Source organism: Rhododendron vialii, chromosome 7a, assembly GCF_030253575.1.
Source record: "Rhododendron vialii isolate Sample 1 chromosome 7a, ASM3025357v1".
Classification (NCBI taxonomy): Eukaryota; Viridiplantae; Streptophyta; class Magnoliopsida; order Ericales; family Ericaceae; genus Rhododendron; species Rhododendron vialii.
The window spans coordinates 8,667,199-8,687,272 of NC_080563.1; the positions used below are offsets into that span (position 1 = coordinate 8,667,199).

The 20,074-nt window shown below is 37.5% G+C and overlaps 2 protein-coding genes across 2 annotated transcripts; one reads left to right on the top strand and one right to left on the bottom strand.

Annotated features, from left to right (window-relative positions):
- Positions 1-779: 779 nt before the first annotated feature.
- Positions 780-6,538, top strand: LOC131334822 (SUN domain-containing protein 1). The gene is made up of 2 exons (XM_058370092.1): positions 780-1,846; positions 6,073-6,538. Exons 1-2 carry the CDS (start codon positions 791-793, stop codon positions 6,364-6,366), a joined length of 1,350 nt encoding a protein of 449 aa, XP_058226075.1. The 5' UTR covers positions 780-790; the 3' UTR covers positions 6,367-6,538.
- A 1,677-nt stretch (positions 6,539-8,215) lies between these two features.
- LOC131334823 (65-kDa microtubule-associated protein 5) lies at positions 8,216-15,378 on the bottom strand. Its single transcript, XM_058370093.1, has 11 exons — positions 15,077-15,378; positions 13,231-13,434; positions 12,861-13,115; positions 12,550-12,765; positions 11,685-11,840; positions 11,426-11,585; positions 11,113-11,264; positions 10,909-10,996; positions 9,841-9,914; positions 9,683-9,757; positions 8,216-8,668 (listed from the first exon to the last, which is right to left on the bottom strand). The coding sequence occupies exons 1-11, from the start codon at positions 15,140-15,142 to the stop codon at positions 8,387-8,389; spliced, it is 1,728 nt and encodes a 575-aa protein (XP_058226076.1). The 5' UTR covers positions 15,143-15,378; the 3' UTR covers positions 8,216-8,386.
- Positions 15,379-20,074: the final 4,696 nt, after the last annotated feature.

Here is a 20,074-nt window from a genome sequence, read left to right on the forward strand (position 1 = left end):
CATGGATTCTACTTCATAAACGTTTTTTAATTTTATCTTTCCTGTAAAATTTCATTAATTAACACATACTATGGCCTTGTTCTCCTTAGCTTTTAGTGGCTTTTTAGGCATTTTGTCCTTATTCAATTTTTATTTTATTTTGCATTTGTTGATTTTACCTAAAATTTTTGTAAATTATTAATTCATCTTGATAAGAAAAATTAGAAAATTCAAAAGTTTTTATTTCGGATTTCCAAGATAAAGACGATTCTTTATCTTATGATATTTTCAAATATATTTAGATAAAAATAAAAAAATATTAAATTTTTGATTTCTCCAGTCGAAATGAAATAATGATTCACAAAAATTTTGAAAAAATTAATGCCAAAATTATCGAATGCAAAATTATTATTTTTGAATGAAACAAAACTTAAAAAGAAGGAAAAAGCCCAGTGTTTCGAGGCTTAAAATAAGGAAAAGGCGTCTCTCCCCCGCACCGCTCCTCCCAATTCATTTCAAACCAAAAACCGCCTCATACATTCAAACCGACATTCGATTTATCTCTCTCTCTCTCTCTCTCTCTCTCTCTCTCATCATTCCCAACTTTCTAGGGTTGCTTCGATTTACCGACATTCGATTCACCTCTCTCTCTCTCTCTCATCATTCCCAACTTTCCAGGGTTTCTTCTAAATCGATCGACTTTCCCTCCACTCATCCCAATCTGGGGTTTCCGTTCGATTGACTTTCCCTCCCCTTATCCAAACCTAGGGTTTCCATTTCCCCTCCACTCACCCTACCCCAACCCGACCCAATGTCCGCCTCAACCGTCTCCATCACCGCCAACCCCTCCGCCCGACGCCGCCCCGTCGAGAAGAAATCCCCCGTGGACATCCTCGCCCCCGACGCCGTCGCCTTCGCCACTACAACCGCCGCCGCGGAGGATCGCAGCCACTCGATCAGCCGCGACGGCGTCGTCGAGAGATCCCGGGACGCGATTCAACTCAAGAAGACCACTTTACCCCCCTCCGCCACCGCCTCGGGGCCCACACGCGGCCGCACGACCCGGAAGACCAATCCGAAACCACGGTGGCAGACGGTACTCAGTGTTTTTACTAAGAATTTCTTGCTTTTGGTTGTCCTACTAGGTTTCGTTCAGATGATAAGAAAAGCCGTTGGTCCTGGTAGTAGTAGTGGTAGTGATAATGCAGTGTCGTTTTCGGCCGAGGATTTCGAGGGGCGGATAGCAGAAGTGGAGAAGTTTTTAAAGACTACTACGAAGATGATGCAGGTTCAGATGGATGTCGTTGATCGAAAGATCGAGAACGAGGTTTTAGATCTCAAAACGGATTTAAAGAGAATTGAGGAGAGGCGGGAGGCGTTCGAGAGAGAGTTGGGGAAGTTGGACGGGAGGACAGAGGGTTTGGAGAAGGCATTGGGAGAGTTGAGGTCGACAGAGTGGTTATCGAAACAAGACTTGGGTTTGTTTTTCGATGAGTTGAGGAAGAAGAATAAGGGCTTGGGTAATGGAGATTTAAACTTGGATGAGATTAGGGCAGTTGCTAGGGGTATAGTTGAGAAGGAGATTGAAAAGCATGCTGCTGATGGACTGGGTAGGGTGGACTATGCGCTGTCATCGGCCGGTGCTACAGTTGTGAAGCATTCAGAGCCGTATGGGGTTGGGAAGGGAAAGGTTTGGTTTTATACTGCTAATAGGAATGAGGTTCATCACGAGGCGAATATGATGCTGAGACCCAGTTTTGGAGAGCCGGGGCAGTGTTTTCCTCTCAAGGGAAACAATGGGTTTGTGGAAATCAAGCTTAGGACTGCTATTATTCCGGAAGCTATTACTCTGGAGCATGTCGCCAAGGTGATTATCTGTTCTTTTTGGTGTTTTCTTTTGTTTTTCTGTGGTATTACTTGCATTGTAACGGTGGTAGGCACAGGTCGGTTAGTTTGCTTGATCTTCTTGCGCGTTTAGAGTACGGATTATAATTTGGTCCGAGGTGGATTAATGTAACTGTGAAGGTGTTGCTTAGTTTGATTTTGATACAAAATCAAGAAAGTTGAAATTTTGGGAAACAAAACTGTTAAAAATTACAGAATCAGATGTTTGTTAAGCGTGTTCAAATATTTCCTTTTATGTTCAGCTTGGATTCTTTAGGTAGAATGGATTAAGAATAGTTGTATGTCGTCGTCTTCTGCCTATGAGAGTTCGTAACCAATCATCTGGAATTTATTGGGATTATGTTGGAGGATGTGTTAGAAGACTCAAAACGTAATCAACCAATTTGAATTTGTCTCGTCCTTGATGTTCTGAACACAATCTTAATGGTTGGTCTCTGTTTCAAAAGACGCTATGTAGTACCCACTAGGATCCGTGGTAAGACCGCCACATAAAGCAACCACAACCTCGGTATGACCATGCGGTGGTGATGACCATCTAACGTGTTTTTGAAGACTAACACGTAGCTGCTTGTGCCTTTGCGAAGCATGTATCACTACTATGTGTTCACACATGCGATGTCTTAGGAGGTATTTGAGAGATGATTTGGAACCTCTTTCTTTTGTTTCATTACCTTTAAGTATCAATATTACGTAATGTTATGGACGGCATATATACGAAGGAATAGGTAAGGAGAAAAGATTAGATGTACTCATGTCCATATGTATCTTGACTTCCTCCGCCTCGGAATAGAAGTATGTACTTGATGTAGGATAGCACCTTAACGGGCACTTTCTGCTATCAGATTGGCAGGTTAGTGCAAAAAGTTTTGGTTTGGAACTTTGGAAACTAATTTGTGGTTCAAGGATGGAATATAAAGGTCATATTGGTTTAAGGTATGAGTTAGTCTTGAAAATGAGAGCAGGTGGTTCAATTTTTTCTAGGTTTGTGAAGGATTTAGGGCTATATTCTATAATGGTGCACATTACACTAAATAATGGTTTAAACTTAAAATGTTAGAGCATTGATCAAAAGGTTTGATGTGAAATCTGGTTTTCAGAAGGCTGGTTGTGACTGTTTTTGTGCGAGGTATTAAGGGGTCAAAGGAGACTCAACAATTGCTAGATCATATTCGTTGGCTTGGCAGGTGTGATGGGTAGTTGGGGTGGTGCAAAAATGGGTAGTCAAATAGCGGAGTTACAGGAGAAATCAATTGTGAAACCATGCAGAAGTCGCAAAATGCCTTCTAGTTTTAGTTTTGAATAGTCACATGTTGATTTGTGCTTGTGAGAACTGGGAGATCTCATATACTGGAAGTTTTCTGTTTGTTTTCCAGGGTTAGTATGACTCAGAGATCTTTGAGTTCTAGCTTTAAGGATTGGGGGAATTTTTGGGAACTAAAGAACATGAATGAGAATGATGTTGCAGAAGACGGATGGCTTCCAACGTAAACGTATCTGAACTATTTATTGCATATTTGCATGGTTCGGCCCATAAGTAGTCTACAGCTTGCATGGCGGTCAATTAGATGTTTTATTTTTCTTCACATGTCTAAGCAATCTTGTGCGGTTTATGGCATTCATGAATTGTCATTAATCATTGCTATATAAGATTACATGAAGACAGCCTCTCTTTTTTTCCGGTTAATGTACACTTTCATTGAAAATCACAAACACGATACATCAATGTCCAGCCAGGACTCAAAAACCAAAACTGCCTTAGCCAACTCCCTCAACAGGAGACACCAAGGCAAAAACTATAAAACTATACAACCAAGCACCTATCCTCAAAACAAAAGAAAACAGAATTTAAACTTCTACAGCAGAAGACCTCAAACGTGGAAAGGGAACTCCCCAAGCCCTGCACAAAACCCTGTTCTGCATAGATTTGATATTATGCCAAGCCATCATGGCATCTCTGATGGTATTGCAAATCTTTGATCCCAATACCTCAGCCTCCATCATCGTATGCTGGAAAATCCTCATGTTCCTCTTGCACCAGATTCCATAAACACATCAGATTCCATAAACAGTAGCTGCCAGGGATAATTTGAGAATAGATTTCTTAATATACTTCCCTTTTGAATGCAGCAAGAACCATTTCTTTTCATCCTCCCATGTAAGAGGGCCCCTGTGAATAAAGTTCCTTCACAATATCTCCTTCCAGACAACTCTAGAATATGAGCAATCAAAAAATAAATGATTATGAGATTCATGAGCCCCATTTCTACACAAAACACAAGTGGCGTCCACCACACTCCGTTTCAGCAATCTATCCTTTGACACAAGTTTACTTTGCATGGCCATCCATCTAGGGACATTTTTGGGAAACCAATGCTTTGTTTGGATTGCTTTTAAAAAAAAAAATGCTCAACTCAAAAAACACTTATTACCCTTACTTCTAATCATTACTCATCCCTATCTCCAATCATTAGTCTGATTTCTCTCTCTATCTCTCTCCAATCATTACCTCTACTGCCAATAATTACTCTCATTTCTCTCTCCACTCGTAACCTTACAACATTTCTCAAAAACTCATCCAAACACAGCACAAACAATGCTACACCCTATGATGCACGGATACGGATACCGACACTGACATGGGAATTCTAAAAAAATGGGGACGTGGACACGGCAGGGGACACGCCACGTGTATATTTATTTGTTTGTTTATATGTTTTTTCAATTTTAAATGGCAAAATGTGGACAAAACGAAAAATCCATAGTTCCAATATCATTTAAACAAAACAAGACATCCATAAGTTCAATACAACCCTATTGAAAAATTATAGTTTGACCCTTGAAATTTAAAAAAATTTAAAATTTTAAAATTATACAGTTTGACCCACAAATATTTTAAAAAATTACACTTTGACCCCCCCCCCCCCCGGTGTCTGGCACTGTAATACTTCGACCTCTAAAGGTGTCGATGCTTCATAGGAGCCCACACCAGTCCAGGGTACCATTTGACACTCGAATTGCTTCCCAAGCAGATTTCATCGAGTAATTACCATTACAAGAAGGAAGCCTCACTACACTATCCTCAATAGAAATATTAGGAAGAAAAGTTTGAGGTGTGTTAGACTGTTAGTAATGATTTCTTGAATATACCTGTTCCGCTGTCTTGGCCAAACCCAGGTCCCATCTTTAATAATTGTGGACGCTTTGCTTGCAAAGATCTTCCAATATTAGAGCTTACATTCTCCCCATTCCTTTTATACCCAAGAGCCCCAACGGGTGCCAGTTGTCAAGCCAAAGGAAAGTGGAAGCCCCATTCCCAACTTCATGTCGAAATAACCATTGACAAATCTCCATGAACTGAAAAATCTTTCTAATAGTCCAGGAAACATCAGAAGGCAGCCCCATAATCCAGATATTATGATCTTTTATGATGTACGTATGAACCCATTTCACCCACAGCGAATCAGCTTTTCTACTAAGAGCCCACAACAGCTTGAGGATAGCAGCCACATTACCTTCTCTTAATTTTCGAAAACCCAATCCTCCATCTTTTGGAGAACAACCCCGACTCCACTTCACTCGAACAAACCTGACTCCACTTTGCCTTGTATCTATGTTTCTATTAATATTCTACATGTTGCTGTATGTAGCATGAATGCTCAACCATACATCTGATAATGTACTAGTTTTAGCCTCCTAAGACTTCAGGTTGGTCTTGAACATCAACTTTGTACTTCAGAAACTTGAAACTCCATCGTGGTTATGTTTCATATAATTGGCCATTCTTCTCAACGAGCTTAGAAATTGTTTTTGCCATTTTTCATGGACTAAAGCCACTGTTTCATGGAGTATGTTTGGAATGTATTGTGGTTGCAGATTTTTTGTTGAATTGACCATCTTCAGTTCTATCCTTAGCAAGCCTGTAGTAACTATACGTTGAGTTGTTTGGCTCTCATAATTGTGTTTACTGCCTCCTACTTACGATTGACACCAAAAATATCAAATCACAGCGCAAGCTGGAGTGGTTTCTACAGACTTTTGATTTTCCCTCCGCTATACTTCAGTTTTTCTTGCTGTTATTCGATGTTACAAATGGAAGCTGAATTACAAGTTGTGTGGACATATTATGCCTATTGGATTCATAAATCTGGCCATTTACTGAAACACCCCTTTTGTCGTAATGTGAAACAGAGTGTCGCTTACGATAGGTCAAGTGCACCGAAGGACTGCAGGGTTTCTGGATGGCTGGAAGAGCATGATAGTCCTGAACAACAGATGTTTCTCTTGACCGAGTTTACGTATGACCTCGAGAAGAGCAATGCTCAAACTTTCAATGTGCTGGACTCGGTGGGCTCCGGCATGGTTAACACCATCAGGCTTGATGTCGCATCCAACCATGGTAGTGCTTCTTATACTTGTATCTATCGCTTGAGAGTGCATGGTCACGAACCCGACTCTGTCTCATTGCCAGCTACCCAGTCTTGATTCAGCTATGTTACTGTTGGGTGCATCATTGTTCCTCTTGTAATATAGTTTGTAGTTTTGTTATTTGTCTGTCTTCTGTGTTAGGTACTACTACTACTATTGTTTTCTAGCTTTTAGACCATGACGATCTATCAGGTGTTCAGATATTGAATTGGTTATGATCTGAAACAAATTATTTGTCTTCTCTATTCTATTATAGGCTATGCTCCATTCCTCTCTTTTTTCGTTTTTTTTTCCCCGGAATTGGCTCCATTGCTCTCCTTAAAAGATGTTTTTCTTCTCCTTTTTGGATATTGGCGGTTGAGAAGTGTTTTTGCTTACGATGGATAGATGATCTGTGTTTCAAAAGAAAGTGAGAGGTGATGATCTGGGGATCATCTATAAAATCTCTGTTTCACTTGTTATCTTTTAGATCTTAGCTATGTTGATGAATAGTTAATGACCATCTTTTGGATTCAAAGTGAGTTGTCTTTAGTACATTGTAAGAATAGACCCACCTGTCATATTTTTCATCAATGCAGTAAGAATGACAACTCACTTGGTATTTGAAATATGGTGACCAAATGTAGTCACTATAACATTGTTTTTTATAGATAAAAATATTACGATCACATTTGAGTTAACTATTGTTTGGATACTATGTGAGTTATCTTTAATATGTTTGATAGAATGGACCCACCTGACAACTCACATGGTATTCAAAATATGGTCACCAAATGTGGAGATGCATTGCTCTTTCTTTCAATACAATATAACTACAATGATGACATTTGGTGAAAAAATAATTTTTTTTCTTTGGAAATGGTGATGATTTTTAGATCAGTCCGTCTCCCCATGAGGGGTCCTCATTTTAGTTAAAATGTGGACCTTCTCATTTCTCCGATTTTCAGATCGAATTTCAATGATCCAAACCGCTCAATGTGATTAGAACACGATTTTAAAGGTGCCAACGAGAAATTGGCAAAAAAAAAATGACCAGGAAGCATTTGATTTGAGCAATTTTTATTCGAACCATTTAATAAAAAACTGTTCGAAACTGTTCGGATGAAACCTATCCCGGTCATTTTTTTTGTCAATTTCTTGCGAATACTTTTAAAATCACGTTCTGAACATATTGAACGGCTCAGATTATCGAAATTCGATCAAGAAAGGAGAGATCCGCATTTAAATTAAAATGAGAATCCCCTCGTGAGAGACGGACTGATCTTTAGATACCACGTTACTTGTCTTGTATTGGTTAATGAACGTATCAATTATGTATTTACTAATGTAAGAATGATAACTCATGGTATTTAAAATATAGTTACCAAATGTGGTCAACGTAGCATTGATATGAAGGACTTGAACCACAGTGCGGACCTTCCGTCTTGGCCTTGGTTGGACCTCATCCTGGTCCAGCCGAACCTAGCCCTGCAATTCGACGGATTGGACCCATGCACAAGGCCACACGCCTATTCCAGCAAGCCGGCCCAATTGTTGCTGGTTCGGCCCAAATACCTTATTTTTTTTCATTTTTTCCTTGTCATTTCCAAATTCAGACAGAAACCCTATAATGCATGGGTGCATAAGGACTGTAGGGCATCATCCAAGCCATTCAAAAGTGTTTTTAATGGTTTGGATAAAACAAACTCTTTCAAGGAAAAGTTTGTTTTTAATCCGGTCTCTCTTTCTTGAAGAGTTTGTTTTCCATTCGAATCGTCGATTGTTGAAATGGACGGCTAACATCACGCACTACAACCTTGTAGGGTAGCCTGCTCTGCAGAATTTCTGGATCCATCACTTCCTCACATTGTTCCAATACACACAACCATACCGCCAATTCCTGCTACAAGACAGCTAATCACTCTTACGCTAATTTAAGTTCGCATTTTGCCACCACAACGAAAGATCAGCTACTTTACAAACATATACAAGATGCCTTAAGCAGAATTCACAAAGATATCCACAACAATGAAATACTCTGGAAATAGAATAAAACATCCTATCTTCAATTATGAAACTGCATTCGTATGATCTCAAATCAATTGCCTCGGGAGGCCAAGTCATCTTTTGGAATAGCTACATAGTTCAAGGGTATTGCAGCAGCACCAATCTTACCACTGTCTCTCCGGTGATCCTTTGGGCCTGAGATTCCATGACGTTTCCCAGGAGTCCCCAACCCTGAGCGATGACCAGTGGGTGTTCCAGCCATTGTGTTAGCATTTGTGCTCTGACTCAAAGGCAAAGGCTTTTTTACTGCAGGCCTAGAACCATATAGTGCCTCTTGTTCTGCTGCAAATTGTTCTTGCAGCCTTTTCTGGTCCTGTTAAGTGAAATAGTTGAACTCAAGCAAAGAACTATATTGAAAGTGAATTATGTTGGGAACAAGATAAATCAACAATGAATGCAAGAATACCAAGCAATCTAACACCCTGGTAATTCTGTTTACATGACCAAAATATAGATAGATATGAACATCTTCCAATAGACTACATAATCCCATCAGTCAATGCAAGTCCTCCATTAACCTGAGCTACGAAAGTTGAGACTGATGCATCTGATGACACCATATTTTTACAAACTATTAACTCATTCTCATGGTATAACACATGGAACATATCACGATTCATAATTCACATGCGGTTCATGTGATTCGATAGTTTCTGACATTCAACATCACAAAGACAAAAACTCCTTTGTTTCAGCATTTTTTTTTTTCCAGTTCTTTGTGTTTAGGTTGGCTCTCGATAGCAACAAGTCAACTACAGTACAGGCCCAAATACAACAAACAAATTGTCAAATGGAAAAGGGTGGTAGCAACAACCAACATGGTACAGAGGGAAAACCTTAGCATTTCCAACCCATCTCTAAAACCTCAAAATGGAGAATGGATGGGACATATTAGAGGAAGATTTTGTAATTTATTCCCATTTTTTGCACTTTATGAGAGAATCGGAGGGACCCATCGTACTTTTTAGATATTTGAGTCTTCAAATTGCCTTTGATTCTTCAAATATGGAGACCCTACTCCCATTTTGGAGACAAAATCTCTAAAAGTACGATGGGTCTCTCCCAGATTCTCTCATAAAGTGCAAAAAGTGCGAATAAATTACAAAATCTCCCTCCAATGTCACATCCATTCTCCATTTTGGAGTTTTAGAGATGGGTTGGAGATGCACAAGGAGTTGGGTCACCACCAAACAAGGACTTGATATTTAACCACAGTACCAGAGAACCTGGGCTCCAAATTAACCTTCAAGCCTTTCTCTAAAGTAATGTTTTGCAGTAACAGAAGAACAAAAATGAAGATGAAGAAACAAATTATCTACAAGCATACCCGAAATCTACGTTTCTCCTCTTCTTTCTCTTGTTGTAGCACGGCATAGTCCTCCAACATGGTCAATAAAGCAGCCTGAAATCAAGCAGTGCATGAAACGAAGTGGCCATCATCTTCATGAAATATTATTAGATTATATAAGGACGAGTTGCACACACCTTCTCATATAAGAACGGTATTCCTTTCTCTGTCTCCCAGGCTTTTACTTTCACCGTTAAATTCTCGACAAGAACTTCACAACAAAGGTTATGAAGTCAAGCAATGAACACTGAATTCTCAAAGAAACAGAACTTTCTTCGACATGAAAAGGAAACCAAGGCCCATGGAAGTCAGTGCATCAAAGTTCAAAGAAAGGTTCAGTGACCTACATACAAAAACCACTATGTCCTTGGGTTAAAGGTCAAGATGGATTAGATGAGATGAAAGTTTAGGTGCCATATAAGTGAGAGCTTTGAAACTATGGAGACAATGTTTCAAAGACTTCCTCCTCTATCCCGAAGTGGACAATACTGTACTATGCTGTTAGATAAATTATATGGTTTCAGAGTTTGCACCAACTGGAATGTGGGCCAGGTAAATAAAAATGGTTGCAGAGTTTGCATTGTACCAATTGGAATGTGGGCCGGGTCTCAGGAGACATGCATGTATAGGTCTTGTATGGAGAAATGATTGGGGGTCCATGTGGGATGTGTTAGGATGAACTCCATATGGTGACGTGTCTGGGTGGAGCCCATAGGGAATGAGGTTGAGGAGTTTGACGTGTGCTTGAATAGGTAAAGCAGTGGGGGTGTATCACAGCGCAGACAATATTCTGCTAGGGGTGGATGAGTCCTTACACATTTTGTTTAAATTCAACTTAAGATTGCAAGGTGTGCTGTATTACAAAGAATAAATATATACATGTACGCGAATTAGGTGCATGAATGATACAAGTGATTACGGGGCCAATCAACTTAGTTGAATGCTTCTGGATACATGAAACTGATCTGCTCTATTGCACACCATAATGAAAGCAAAACTTGAAGTCACTAAAGTGCAAAACAAACACAGAGTGAGCATTATTTCCACCTCCAAGAGGACAAGATGCAAAATGCGAATATATTCGGATAAGATAAAAATGCAAAATGCCAATATTTCCTAAGCTTTTCTTGGGATTAACAAATAGTTGTCCAAACATATATCCAAGATTTCAATTCAACCAGACAAATGACCTGTAGCATTCTTACATGGAATTTTGCTGACCAGAATCCTTGCCTTCTCAGCGCGTTTCAAGTTCTTATGTGCTCCCCTGCCAGCATTATATCGATTTTCATCCTGAAAAATTAAGATGAAAGTAATTATTCCCTCTGTCCCACAATCTTATTAAAACAAACCATCTATGCACATGAAATTTAACAGCAGACAAGGCCATAACCTATACAAAAATTTACCGTTTCATATTCATCAAGCCAGTTCTCCTCCCCGGACGCAACTTTCCATTTCTCAACCTTGTCCAAAATATCCTTCCTGCTAAGAGCTTGCTCTTTGGCTTTTGCGATTTGATCATCCATGCTCGAAAGAAGATCAGACAAATTAACATTACCTGTTGAAACACGTAGAACACAACTGAGTTTCAGCCATTAAAAACTGCATTCACTAGATATCATCACCTCAACCAGTTCTTACGTACGAATAATTTTTTTTTGGATGAGTTCTTATGTGGGAAAAAATAAGGGAAAGGTCAAACGAAAAAAAATTAATAACCAGATTCCATTAGGCTGATGAGAATCTGTCGTGCTGTGCCACTGTCTACATCCATATGAACTCCTCTGTAGATTTCTTCAAGCTCATTTTGCCTCTTGAATACCAGTTCCTTCATCTTGCTGACTTTTAGAACATTAAGACGTTCCACTTCTGCTTCTGTCTGGAAAGAAAGGTAATTCAATGGTAAGGAATAGAAACATTGCACCTTATAAGCATCACTTTGTCAAACACAAATAAGACGGGAATAGAGAAGTATCACCTGCTCAATGATATCCAAAGCAAGGCATCCTTGCTTTGACACTCCATCAAGAGAGGAAGAAATTAAGTAAGTGACGTGGTCGAATCTCTTTTGTTCCTCACTAGATGTGTTCATGAGACTCCATAGCTCTATAAGAGTGCTCGCAAGACCTTGAAGCTGCAATCCAACAAAGAAGTCGAGCAGAGGATAACCAAAGCGGAGAAGAACTAACAGATTCGAGATTACTGGTTGAATAGAATCGTATGAAATTATTGAGCAGCAGATGATATTAAGTTTGCCTAAAGAATCAAGTGATGAAAAGGTACCGAGATTCAAAAAGTAACACATCTGGGGAAATAAAATGGGAAATCCAGATTACAGAATAATGGCACAACGGTTTTCCTATCTTGAGACGATCTATTCAAGGATCCATGTTATCCTGCCCTGTTCTGCCCCTTTGATTTCCTAATTAGCAAACACCACTTTAGGTGACTTTGAACATTAAGAGAGAGATCATGCTACAAAATTTGTGAAGGAGTTGACGACGCAGTTTCACATCACAGCTGGTTACAGTAACAGTCATTGGCATAGAGTAAGCAAATTCAAGGAATGAAGTCCGTCTAAAATGATCAAATAAATGTTTTTCTCCTCTTCCCTATCAAAACGTTCAAAACCTAAACATGAGTGTACATGCAGAAAATCATATGATAAAATCAGTTGATAAGAGACCTGAAACAGGAATGAAGGACTAAAGGTTCCTTTTTCTCAAATATGGGCCATGTTGACTAAATGCCATTCCTCTTAACAGAATTAAAAGTAACGAGGAATTGCCAAGCAAATGGATATGTAGAGGCAGAGCATGGTAAGAGGGTCATTAAAAGGTCACCTTGCGTAGCCTTTGTTGTTTCTCTTGTTTCAGTGACTGGACCAGACCTGTTAAACTAGCAAGGGTCTCATTGCTAATGCTCTTTGGTCGACCATTTGCAAGATCACCTAAGCTTGGATGAGCTTTGGTAAGTGTCTTGTTGATATCAAGTGACATAACAACTGAAAGTGCATGAATTGTAGTGATATGTTTGTCAACTTTCTGCAAACGGAGAGTCTGCATGCATAGCAAAATACAGGAGTAAATATAATTGACCTGCAATTTTGATTGCTCTACCGCAATTATCTAGCAAATCAAGATTTACAGGGAACCTTTTCATACTGAAGCTCCTGAAGTTGTGACTTCAGCTCCCCCAACTTCTTCACTGTCAAGTCCGCCTCATTTCCTTGTGGCTCGGCAGAATTAACAAACTGATCATTCCCTGAGATTTCCGCGCAAATCCGTCCAATTTGTAACCGTGTTTCCGAAAACTCCTTGATCCTTTTTTCTTTCTTTAACCTTAAATCCTCCAAAGTAGGTTTTATGGCAGATATTCGTTCTTTAAGAGTGCTCTTCCCATTCTCATGCTACAGAAGCAGGAAACGAATTCACATGTGATACACACAAGATACTAATAGAATGAAGGGTAGTAACATCATCGACGGCAATAACAATGACAGCAAAAGATGAAAGTAAGTAAACCCGTGGGCAGGAAGCTTGTTCACCAAGGGCAGAGACGAGGTTACTGATTTCAGCTTCTGACTCGGCCAATGACTCGCTCAAATCGGCTTTGTACTTTCTGGTTTTTTCTACCTTTCTCCTGTATATGTCAAGGCATTCCTGCTCTAACTGTAGAAGCATCTTGTCCCTTTCACAATCACTCTCCCCAATTATATCCCATATTTCCTATTTGGCAATAAAGAATATCACGTCACATGTACATAAAGGTTTCTGCAGTCCACAGAATAAAAAAATAACTCAAGGAAGGTGATTCATAAACAAAACTGTCTGTGTGTGTGTGTGTGAGAGAGAGAGAGAGAGAGAGAGAGAGAGAGAGAGAGAGCTTGCTGGAGAAAATAATAGTCCAACATCTTCTCCTAAGGCACTATGCGGCTGCTCATCAGGATTAAGAAATCGTGAAGGTTGTATGTTAGAAGTTAGAACATATGCAAGGAGAAACAAAAAGCCCAACATCTCCTCCCTAAGGCACTTCGTGGTTGCTGAAAATGCATAAGAATTTTGTGATGTTTGCATGCTAGAATAATTATTTTCGGGATGGACAAAACAAACGAGAACAAACAGTCAGTTAGCTCTAAGAAACCTATTTGGCTGAGTTGAAAATTATCAGTTTGTCAATCTTGACACCACAACATGAGCCTATTAAAGTGCATAACCTGAGAATTATATAGAGAGAATGCCAATTTCTGTGATGATCTGGGGTATCAGAGAAGAATCAACGAACCACTCCATGTTAACAAGTATCGATCTCCAAAAGCTGATTACAAGTGACCCACAACACTTGTTTATAGACAAGAGCCCACAACTGGCAACAGAAAACTAAAACACACACGGTATGACTCAATAGCTAGGACACTTAACAAAGAACATGTCAAACTACTTCATTGTAGGTATTTAGGACAGTTGAGTATAGCCAAAATTCTAAACCAACTCCTAAGAAATATTAAAAGTTTAAAATAATATAGGATCAAAACTTAAAAGTGAGAAACATCCTGATGTTGTCATAAAAACAAAACCAATTACAAATAACAAGAAGAAAACAAGATAAAAATAAACAGCAATTATATCTCCACTTGAATGCTGGAAAACTGAAATAGAAAAGAAGCTGGTTTAAACATCATTAAGCTGCCATACAGTCGAATAGAATAGTTCCCCTGCGACTAATTTTAATTGGAACTCATTAAGGACAGAAGAGAAATATAGATCACTAAACTAGAGTTAAGGAAATAGATGAAGAAATGCACGATTTAGTCCATCCATGTGTATTCACAGCATTTCCGTACGTATACATAATTCTGGATCGTTAATCAATAAATGAACCCATTCCTCCTAACTTTTTTGCCTAGTATGTTTTCCCGGATTTTTTATTTTTCGTAATTTTTGTTTAGTTTTTCGTCATATTTTTTTGCTAATAATCATTCGTCTTGACAAGAAGAATAAAAAATATAGACCAAACTTTAAAAAAAAAAAAAAAGTATATAAGACAGACACTTCAGACAAAAACAAATATCAACCGGTAGGTATTTTTTCGGTCCTTAGTGAACTTTTTTTTATTAAAAAATATAATATGAATCTAACAAAAATTCAAGAAAGACGACAAAATTACCGCAACTAAGAATACCAAAAAGTTAAGGAGAGAAGGGAACCTAAGAATTGAATTCGGTGATTATTACGAACCAGTGGTTGTTCCAGATATATGTGGTCACCAAAGACATCCAGTAAACAATAGAGCAATTTTAAAGAACAAAACCGAAGGCTGAGATGGTCGTGGCGACGCAGGGACGACTAGGACGAGAGAGAGAGTAAAAACCTGCAATTCCTGAAGGAGAGAGCCACAAGTGGTTGTGGTCTTCGTTGGAGTACAAGTAGTCGGCATTAGCGATCTGCACCCGAAACCCTAGAGAGAGAGAGAGAGAGAGAGAGAGAGAGCGAGCGTTACGAGGAGGGAGGGAGGAGAAGTTTCTTTCCACTTTTGGGGATTTTCAATTTCCCAATTGGAGAGTAGGGATTTGGATTCTCTTCAGTTTTGGCGCCAAAAAGCTTCTTATGTTTCCTTTTTCCCTTTTCTTTTGTTTTTCCCGAGTCCGGCATTCTGACGAGCAGAGTACCATATCAACGGCGTCTGGAACTCTTGGGTCCCATACACATAATCGCAAAGGGCAAATTTCACTGACCTCCCCTGAGGTTTCCGACACGAACAGAAACCTCCCTGAGGTTTCTGAAATGACACTGCCCTCCCCTCTTTTACCTGACAATACCAAGGGACCCCCCCTGCCGTTACCTGTCCGTTAGAAAATGGATGGAGAAGGTGATGTCATTGTACTATACGTTTTACAATAACTATATTACCCTCATCAGACTCTTTACCCCTCTCATTTATAAAATATAAAATACAAACATCTCTACACTTTTTGCTCGTTTCACTTTGAGATTTTGTCCTTATTTAAAAGGATTCATATTTTTTAATTTTCTGTCAAGCTTTTGTGAATTATTGGTTCGTCTCGATAAGAGGAATTGAAAAAAGTAAAAAATTAAGACTTTTACCAAATATTTTGATAAATTCAATATTTTGGGTAAAAGTAATAAATTTATATTTTTTTGATTCCTCTCGTTGAGACAAACCAATAATCCACAAAAATTTAACGCAAAACTAGCAAATATGAAAAAAATTCAAATATGAACAAAAACCTAAAAGCCTAAAAAAATCCCACAAACAAGCCGGCACGAAAAAAAATTTTGTGGGTTTGTTTGTGGAATTTTTAGGCTTTTTAGTTGTTGTTCATATTTAATTTTTTCATGCAGGCTTGTTTGTGAGATTTTTAGGCTTTTTGATTTTTGTTCATATTTGAATTTTTTTCGTATTTGCTAGTTTTACGTTAAATTTTTGTGGATTATTGGTTTGTCTCAACGAGCGGAATCAAAAAAGTATAAATCTATTACTTTTACCCAAAATATTGAATTTATCAAAATATTTGGTAAAAGTCTTAATTTTTTACTTTTTTCAATTCCTCTTATCGAGACGAACCAATAATTCACAAAAATTTGACAGAAAATTATTAAATATGAATCCTTTTAAATAAGGACAAAATCTCAAAGTGAAACAAACACAAAGTGTAGAGATGTTTGTATTTTATATTTTATAAATGAGAGGGGTAAAGAGTCTGGTGAGGGTAGTATAGATATTGTAAAAAATATAGTACAATGACATCACCTTCTCCATCCATTTTCTAACAGGAAGGTAACGGCGGGGGGTCCCTTGGTATTGTCAGGTAAAGGAGGGGAGGGGCAGTGTCATTTCAGAAACCTCCTCTAACCTTAGGGAGGTTTCTGTTCGTGTCGGAAACCTTAGAGGAGGTCAGTGAAATTTGCCCAATCGCAAATCGTTCAACTTTTCGTTCAGATTGGGGGGGGGGCTGCTGGGCCCACTTTCAGGGCCATTCCGATGATCGGAATCGTTCACTTTGTAGAGCTCGTCGAGTAGAATAACTTTTCAAAAATTATCTTAATTGGATATCATTAAGTGCCTGATCAAAGCCCATATAACTCTCGGTCCATGGGTTGCAGTGGATTTGATCCAGTATTTCGAATCCATTCTTTTCAAAATAAAAAAGTTCCGATCAGGCACTTAGTGATATTCAATTAAGCTGATTTTTTTCATAATTATTTTACTCGACGAGCTCTACAAAATGAACGATTCCGATTATCGAAGCAAAATCGGAGTGGACCCGGAAAGTGGGCCAACAGCACGCTGCTGTCCCAAGGGAGCAGCACCCCCCTTCCGAGATTGGGGAACTGATTGACATTAATCTAATGGGAAAATTTCACTAACCTCCCCTGAGGTTTTTAACAAATGCAGAAACCTCCCCTCAACTTTTTGAAATATCACTGCTCTCCCTTCTTTTTTAAACTATTCTCCACACTCCCCCTTCTGTTAAGTTAACGTTGAATTTCTGATAGAAAAGTATGACATCACCATTTAAACTTTGATTTATGACAAGATTACCCTTGCAAACATACCAACTACACATCCAAGACGTAAACAACCTTTTTTTTCATTTCTCTTTTCTCCCTTCCCATGTAATATCTCATATTTTTAATAAAATTATTATGTAACTCCATATATGCACGTAAAATAAAAAGTTCATGTTTGTTTAAAAATTTTGTGAAGTTGCATAGTTTTAGAAAACATAAGCAATTTTTTCTGATAACTTTACAAATAAAAATTAGTTCCTTTATTTGTATTTTAGATATTGAGGAAAAATATTTTTGTTCGCATAAATACTAATTGGATGTCTCTTGGAAAGCTGGAAGCTAGCTTAGGCCCCGTTCCACTAACTAAAATAAGTTTTTTTTAAAATAAATATTTATTTTTTGAATTAAAGGTTATATATTATGAGAGAACGACATGTCTCATAAAGAGGGAAATAAATACTTAAAAATAAAAATCTTAACGAAACGGGGCCTTAACATTTTTTAACAGTAGAATATATCATAACAATAGCATATTTTCAATCAATTTGATATTTTAACAACTTGCTAAAGTGGTATTTTACATTCAAAAATTTATGATTTTGATAGATATTTACCGAGCATTGACATTTATATTTTCGGCGGATTTTGGGTAGTAGAGATAAGTGTCTTACTTTTTTTTAAACACAGTTAGCTGACTTTTTTTAGAATAAGTGTTTTATAATTACAATCCATCTCAACATTGCTTAGCTTAGTATTGATGTTAGTGGAGTAGGCTTTGAAATGGGATGTTTGGGGTTTGAGTTTATAAATAGACTTTGAATTCCCCTCAATTGTTAACTTACTTTTAACTTTCCTCTAACCCCCATTGATATATATCATCTACTAAGAAAAAACGTAGTTTACCCAAAAAGTAATACTCATCCTGTCCCATAATTTTGGTCTCTTACAAAAGTACGTGCAATTTTTAAACTTTGAAATAATGTATTTACTAAAATAATTTTTTTATTTTTTTACATCATTCAAAAAAAATTTCGTGATCTATCAAACAAGATCCGCATTGCACAAAAAAAATTTCAGTAAGTACATTATTTGTAAGCTTAAAAGTTGCACATAGTTTCATATGGACCAAAATTATGGGACAGATGGAGTAAGAAATATAGAAAATAAAAAATATTTTACAGTAATTAGCCTTCGTGGAGTTTAAGGCACTATAGTTAAATAGAGTGTTGCGTAGTGTGTACGTCAAAAAATGGTTAGTTATAGAATCAAAAAGTAGAATTTGGAATTAGCTTGGTAGAGTTTTATAACAAGCGTATATTTACATGTAATCCCTTCGTACCAAAATGTTTGTCCAGTCAGCAAAACGAGAACTCAAAAATAATGCATTTCTTTCAAGAAAAAAATCAATTTTTTTTCATAAATTTAAAGAGCCCATCGATATCTAGTAAATTCTTTTAAAAAAAAATATTTGGAGTTTTTCTTGCAAAAATTGTATTATTTTTACGTTCTCGTTTTGCAGACTGGACAAACATTATGGGATGGAGGGAGTATATGTTTTGCACTGGATTTTATATTCCAATCTAAATATTAGTGTATTTGGCTATATAAAGTTGACGTGTTTGGTTTTTTGAAGTAGCGTGCTTGGTTACATCTATAGCAGGATAAAAGTGATATCGAATAAACAAGTCAATGTTTTCTGTTAGAAGGGTAATTTTGTCATTTAATCACTAAACTTAACGCCATCTTGAACTGGATAACAGGAGGGGGGGAGTCTTGATAATGTCAGCAAAAGCAAAGGAGGGCAGTGACATTTCAGAAACTTGGAGGGAGGTTTCTGTTTTTGTCAGAAACCTCAAGGGAGGTCAGTGAAATTTGCCCTTAAGCTAATTCTTTCAACTTTTCGTTCAGAGTTTAATATCATGAATTCTGTATCAAAATTAAAAAATTAAATCAACCACTTATAAATATTCAATTTAACTAATTTTTTGTAAGCGCTACTCGAAAATTTATTTTAAATTTATAAACTATAATTGTTTGGATTATTCATGTAGGATCCAAAAATAGGCTACACGCGCGTTGGTACTCTCCTGTTGGTACCCCTAGCATTTTTTGATTTTTTCCTATACAAAATTTACCTATTCACAACTACTGTACTAACTTATCTTCTGCTTTTTCCACTATTTTCTTTCCCTCGGCGACAATCAGTATCATTAGTTGTATGAAGCTGGTCAAATGTACGAGGAAGACAGACTACTAGTCCCTTCGTCTCAATTTCTTGATCCATCACGGTCTTATGTGCAATTTTCAATGGCCTATATTGCTTAATGTATATTGTTTAAAATATGATATGAATCTTGTATGATATATTTCAATTATTTTTATAAAACAATATTTTCAAAAATATGAAATATAATATATATTAAAAGATATAAGCAATTAAAAATTACATATAAAACTGTAGAGAATAAAAAATTTGGGACGGAAAAAGTACTTCTTGTTTTTTACTACCACCCCACTTGCTTGTGCCTTTTCTGTTGTCTTCTTTAAAAACATTGGGCAGCCCAAGAATAACCTAAATGAATGTTCTTTTCTTTAAGTTTTTTGAGAAATTAAAAATATTGATTGGTATCAAGTTGACTTGCAAAAAGTTTTTTTTTAGGATTTTTTGATAGATGGATTATTTTGAATTCTCATTTTGTATACTGAATAATCTATTTGTAATGAACAAGAGTGATATAATATCGGTCATAATTTCTTACTACAACTTATGACAAGGTCAAATGATTTGACATAAATGGCATGGTAGTTAATGAGAATATGCCTAGGGTTGACATCT

Excerpts from the sequence above, each read along its gene's own strand:
- LOC131334822 (XM_058370092.1), top strand. The coding sequence starts at position 791 with ATGTCCGCCTCAACCGTCTCCATCACCGCCAACCCCTCCGCCCGACGC. Across the intron at positions 1,847-6,072 it reads CTCTGGAGCATGTCGCCAAG|AGTGTCGCTTACGATAGGTC; the intron begins GTGATTATCTGT and ends AATGTGAAACAG.
- LOC131334823 (XM_058370093.1), bottom strand. The coding sequence starts at position 15,142 with ATGCCGACTACTTGTACTCCAACGAAGACCACAACCACTTGTGGCTCT. Across the intron at positions 13,435-15,076 it reads CTCTCCTTCAGGAATTGCAG|GAAATATGGGATATAATTGG; the intron begins GTTTTTACTCTC and ends ATTGCCAAATAG. Across the intron at positions 9,915-10,908 it reads TCTGGTCAGCAAAATTCCAT|TTCTTGTCGAGAATTTAACG; the intron begins GTAAGAATGCTA and ends TTTGTTGTGAAG.